General features: G+C 38.7%; 1 protein-coding gene across 1 annotated transcript in view; it reads right to left on the bottom strand.

Moving 5' to 3' along the window:
• Nucleotides 1–2,570: 2,570 nt before the first annotated feature.
• Nucleotides 2,571–6,280, bottom strand: part of ntsr1 (neurotensin receptor 1 (high affinity)) — a 61,604-nt gene continuing 57,894 nt past the window's right edge. The window contains exon 4 of the mRNA XM_057319143.1: nucleotides 2,571–2,635. Within this exon, the coding sequence (XP_057175126.1) occupies nucleotides 2,611–2,635 (25 nt within the window). The 3' untranslated portion in view covers nucleotides 2,571–2,610. The remainder of the gene's footprint in view (nucleotides 2,636–6,280) is intronic.

Here is a 6,280-nt window from a genome sequence, read left to right as displayed (position 1 = left end):
CCCCTTGTCTCTATGACACTGTGTTGCAAAGATAGCCACCTGAACCTTTTATAATGGGAGTCTATGGGATCGGTTGCTAGGTTGCTGTAAATGGTTGCTATGGGCGTGGCTTAATAGCTTCAAGATGATCCTGTGACACTGATTGGTTGAGTGAGTCAAATGAGCCCACCCCCTTGTCTCTACGACACTGTGTTGCAAAGATATCCACATGGACATTTTATAATGGGAGTCTATGGGATCGGTTGCTAGGTTGCTGTAAATGGTTGCTATGGGCGTGGCTTAATAACTTCATAATGATCATGTCACACTGATTGATAGCCTGAGTAAAATGAGCCCACCCACTTGTCTCTAAGTGGTTGTACTGCTAAGATATTCAACACGGGACATTTTACGCCTTATATGGGCATGCTTCCTGTGATTGGGAAATTTTGGGAGGCTCTCACACCCCAGGGGTACAACTTACACCCCATTGTGAGTGATGTTCTTACAGAGCTTGATAGCCTCTTCAAATCATGTATTATTTTCATGTTTCTACGATATCTTCGCTCGGAGCTACGATCCCTCAAAGTTGGGCGCAATGTTAAGTCAATGTGATTTTTTGGGTGGTTTTTCGCCCCCCTATCGACCCCCCCCCACCCGATCGCTTATAAAAGTCATAGCACACCATTCCCGAATAGGTCCGTCGATGTGATATATTCAATCATGGGTCTACGTCAGAAGCTGCGGGACAAGTAGCGTGCCAAACTTTTGGCGGAACAAGAATAATTATAAGAAGTATGTATGTTCGAATAACAATAGTTATGCTTTTTCAAAGCATCACTAATTACTTGATGTGAATCCCTTACATCATATCGTTCCAAATGTTCTGCCCAAACATACCGCGACTGGTCATGTAACTTTTTCGTTCACCACCTGACTTTTAAATATGACAAAAAGTGTTTCCATTGCAGTTTTGCTAAATATGCCTTTATCGTATTGCCTGAAAAAGGCATCATGCGAGCGTGTTTGATGTGTTTACATTGGTCGTATTTTCAATGCGCTATTTCAATTTGCGCAATTTGGAGGGTAGCTTGTTTCCTCTAATTTTTATATTATTGTCTGTTCATATTAATTCATACAAGACCTTAGGCAACAAATTAGACATGAATAGTTATTTTCTTTTATGGCAGAAGTGCCATGTCATTTTATTTACTCCATTTAACCCTCTATGTTGGAAATGTTGATAAAAATCTCTTGTTAATAAGCTCTTGTTAATAAGAATGGCCAATTGGAGCTCAGTGTCAAAACTCTCTCTATTTTCTGAAAACATCTAAAAGTAATAAACATTCTTCTTGCCAGCTGAGTAAGTTTCTCACCGTCTGTTTTGCAGCAGTCGAGCATTACGAAGGCATCGGATGAAATACACGGATATCAAACCAGAGCAGTTGGCAGATGTCTTCATGGAAATGCTGCATTTTTTTTCTTTTACACCGTTGCCTTGTGCTTCTTGAACACTAGCAATGTTCTTATAGCGGTGCTTGAATTATACTTAAGTAACTTCCACCCTCTCACACCCTCAGGAGACATTTCCTAGAGTTTCACTAGGGGATGCAAATGTTTGCAGCGAAATTTTGCAATGGTTCTAGGCTCCCAAACACCGGGATGTCTTCTCATTCAGATGCGTTAAAAAGGCTAGTTCAATCCTTAAGGACCCCAGTTATCCCCATCACAGACTCCGTTACTTTATACCATCTGGCAAACATTATTTAAACATCCAATCAAAAACCAACAGACGGCAAAACATCTTCTAAAGCAAGCGAGGCCAAGCTGTAGTCCTCTGTTCATCTTTGTAACAGTCAAGTTGTATTTATTTGATCTTATCTTTTATTCAACGTCTGCTTGTTTGTACACAAAGCTACAGCGAATTTATGGTCAGAAATAAACTTGATTGTAATATAATATTTGTCACATTGCTTGTATTCAAGTGCTGACAATTATAATTGTAAAGAATTGGGTAACAAAGGGCACGTTTTTGGAAGAGAAAGCCAAAACTTCTCAGTGAAGAATAAGTGCACCTTACTTTTGCAAGATAATGACTCCATTAGAGTGTTTACAGATTAGCCCTGCTGTCGTCTTTTGGTCAAGAACTCTTAACACACATCACATTTGCCTTAATAATGCCATCTTCAGCTTTGTGTGGGAAAATACTTTAGAAGAGACTTTAGCTCCATGCAGGGAGAGGAAAAGTAAGTGAGGATTGGGTTGTAGATTGTTGTATTTCTATGCAATCTATTTACATTGCACGTGCAGGATTTGTCAAATGCAGTTGATCGAATGTCCTCTTCTGTGTTCCACAAAGGGAACAACTGCATTATTTGAAATAGCATGAGGGTGAGTACATGACAGGATTGTTATTTTTGGGTGAATTGTTCTCTAAGGAGGTGCTTAGAGCGGAAGTCTAGATCGACGAGCCGGTGTCCAGCGGTGGCCAGCATGGAGCCCTGACCTCCAGATCACTCAAGCTGTGTGGGATTACTTTGACAGAAAAAAACATTTAAAATGTAACCCAGTGTGGGTGTAAATGCCTCTATTTTAAGGCTTTGAACAGTGTGTCCTCCAAACCTTTTTGTGTTAAAGTACCGTCCATTCAGGACAACTGCAAAGAAACACAAAGCAGAGCATCAAAGTAAGTCGCTTCAGTTTTACATGACTGAAACAATACTGAAATAAAAATGAATTATTGATTTGTAAACAATTTTTTTTGTATAATCTAGTGTGTTCGTTCTCCACTCAACAGAACAACCTGTATTTAAGCAACTGAAAAAGTTATTACAGCACAAAAATTCGTTAAGATACATTCTGAAAAATAGCTTTAATAATTATTTATCAACATTTAGAGATATATGTGTTGGTTTGTATCTTATATTTGGGATAAAAAAAATCAAGTTTTACCAAAGGTTTTCACCATATACTGATAGGCAAGATGTCAATATTTGATGATTTAAATACCCATGGGAAGTCTCAAAGTTTTTAAAGCATTTTTTTGTGTTTTAAAGCATAGTTTTCTTAGTCAGGTAAGTGAATTGTCACATCCATAATGGTGCATATTCCTCATGAATGGGCACATGAAAATTAAAATTTAATAACTATTTTAAAGAGCCATCCCTTCTGCATTTGTTGGGTATTATTGCTTCTGGTTTGTATATTTTAATGTACAGAAATCCTACAAAATGTCATCTCTAAAAAACATGCACCTTTTTTTGTCACATCCATGAATTTTTCCCTCTTTTAAAATAGAAAACTCGTGCATAGACTGATATTTTTCTGATGTCTGGCTTCTTCATCAGGGGTTTAATAAAATATAAATGGATGGTTCAGAATATTGCTAATAAACACATTCTATGAGAATTTATATTTCAAGTTTTGACTGAAAATGTCACATCCATAATGCTGGAACTTCCCATTTCTATCTAACATATCTTTTTGTGTCACAGCACACATGCTCCTCAGAAATCAGGTAAAATGTACTTATTGGGCTCTATGTTAACGTTTTTAGCGCATGGTCTAAAGCGCAGGGCGCAAGTGCACTTAGGGCATGTCCGAATCCACTTTAGTTTAAAGGGGTCATATGGCGCGAATACGTGTTTTTCTGTGTCTTTGGTGTGTTATAAGTTGCCCACGCGTGTATTAGACACGTAAAATTCCAAAAATGAAAGTGTCGGAACAAAAGATGCATTCTATCTAAAAGCGAATGCTCACCCAGACCTGCCTGAAACCCCTCGTGTAACCACACCCCCACAAATCCACGTCAGTTCATGGTATGATTTGACTAAGACCGCCCAAATGTGTATGCAAGTAAGGTGGGCGTACCTGCCAGTACAATTGAAGAGGAACCTGATGTTCCAAATATGGTAAGAGGCGTTACATTTCCATCACACGCTTGCAGTATTCCACCAATCACCTCGCACTGGTTAACTGGCCAATCATAGCACACCTCGCTTTTCAGAGTGATGAGCTTTGTAAAAAATCTGCATGTTTCAGAGAGGCGGGGCAAAGATGAGATACAAACATGCACGGTATGTGGAAAATAAAGTGTTTTTGAACCTTAAATCGTGTATACACATTGCATTACATCTAAAACAAATGATAATATTCGTTTTAGCTGTGTCATGTGACCCCTTTAAGTACGGGAAAAATGGTCAGCCCGCCAGGCGCATGGTCTAGGGTTGTCCCTATTCTCTTAATGAGTCATGGGTGTGTTTTGGGCAAAACATGCAGTAAACCAATCAGAGTCCCTTTAAGAGCCAGTTGCTTTCGCGCCATGGCGGATTTGCAAGAGCAAAGACTGGACACTTCGCCAGAGAGGAAACGTGCACGAGGTTAAAGCGCGCGAGCAGACAATCTACAGGACAAGCTGGGTTTTTATCTTCATGTACACAATAATATAATCTTTTACATTGTAATGCATTTATTTGTAATATTTGGCATGTTTAAGTGCTGCTGCGTGTCCCTCTGTGTGTAATAAGCAGAATGTACGTGCACTGTGCACCCGCTTATAGGCGCATATTACGAACGCGCTCTTTAAATAACCAAAAACATATTGCGCCATTGACTTTAGACCAGGTTTCAGTTGATCAGTGGCGCAGTCATTTCAGTTGACTCAAAATAGCAACACGTCAATAATGCGCCTGAAAACACCTCGTTTTCAGACCAGCACGCCCATGGGCGCAAATACATTTGCTAATTAAACATCGTGGTGCAGAACGTGAAAATAAAAACTGCGTTGGGCTGAAATTGGCAAAAAACACATTGCGCAGAGTGTACAATAGAGCCCATTGTCCATATAAATATTCAGATCTGCAGATCATCAAATCAGATTTGGTATTTAGGGCGAGGGCAGAGCTCAGTGGAGACAGGATTATTTAATTATGACATTTGGTATTCTGATCAGTACCATTTTTCCATGTTTCTTGCAAGCAGAATTTGACTGCACTGTGATGAGAGATAAATGAGTAATTTGATTGGATGGAATAACACACAAATCATTGTGAAAGAAAAAAAATACTGTGAGATGCTGCTTTACCCTCTCAACACACACACTGCAGTTTTATTTCCCATCTGAACACCAACATTAGTTTCCATTTGAGACTGTGTGTATTGATTTTAGCTTACTCTGGCATTTGGTAAAACAAGGATTTTCAGATCCAATTAGAGGACTGACCTCACCATGATACTCTTTTCAATAGTGGAACACTATTTATTATGGTCTGGGATTGTTGAGGATTGAATATGTTACAGATGGACACTTTCAGATTGGATTACCAACAAACAGAAGTATAGAGTTTTGTTGTGTGCTTGAATCAGAAGAACAGTCTTAAGTTGGCAATTTCTGCAATGATTGGTGCACTCCAAAAAACTCTTATTCTCAACCCAGTGTTGGGTCACAAAGGGACAAACCCAACCGTTGGGTTATAAATATCTTATGTTGTGGTGTTTTAACCCATTGTTGGATCAAAGATGAACCATTTTCTGGGTTAATTGGATCAGTTGGGTTTGTCTCTTGTTGACCCAACACTGACCGAGGAAAAGACTTATAATATCTTTTCTAAAAAGAATTGCTTCCTAAATGCATTTTTTCAGTTTCTTTAAGCACACATAAATCAACATATCAACAAATCAACATCTGTAAAAACAAAAATAACCATATTTCCATCTACGTCCACAAAACACAGCTTGTACTAGAACGTTATGATGAAAAGATTGTGCTGTAACTTTGTTTCGAATAGAAAATGCTTGCTAAAAAATTATAAATGCATACACACACACACACACACACACACACACGCACACACACAAATGTCTGGTTTGTTATCTCCGTGGGGACAGTCCTAGGCATAATGATTTTTATATTGTATTTTATACTGTTTGTATTTTATCCCCAACCCCTAAATCTCAAGATCATAGAAAACTTTTTAGATTTATAAAAAATATTGTTCTGTACAATTTATAAGCTTTTTTGCCCATGGGGACCTCAGTTTTGGTCCCCACGGTGACACGAGTCCCCGTGAGTTGGTGTGCAGGTTTAGGTCCCCGCCAGGATATAGAAACATATAAGTAATATAAGAAATAATAAGAGCAAGTGAGTAAAGCAGTGTGAGAGGGTCATTCATGCATCTAATTACCCAACCCTGGCAGCTCTTTCTATATGACCTCACTATAAACCCTCGTAATGAGCCAAATATCACATACACACTGTTAATCATTGTCATGTTGAGCAAACATGTTCAAGTCTATTCAATTA

Source organism: Triplophysa rosa, linkage group LG21 (assembly GCF_024868665.1).
Source record: "Triplophysa rosa linkage group LG21, Trosa_1v2, whole genome shotgun sequence".
Taxonomy (NCBI): Eukaryota; Metazoa; Chordata; class Actinopteri; order Cypriniformes; family Nemacheilidae; genus Triplophysa; species Triplophysa rosa.
Note: the sequence above shows the minus strand (reverse complement) of the source record. Positions and strands in the feature narration are given on the sequence as shown.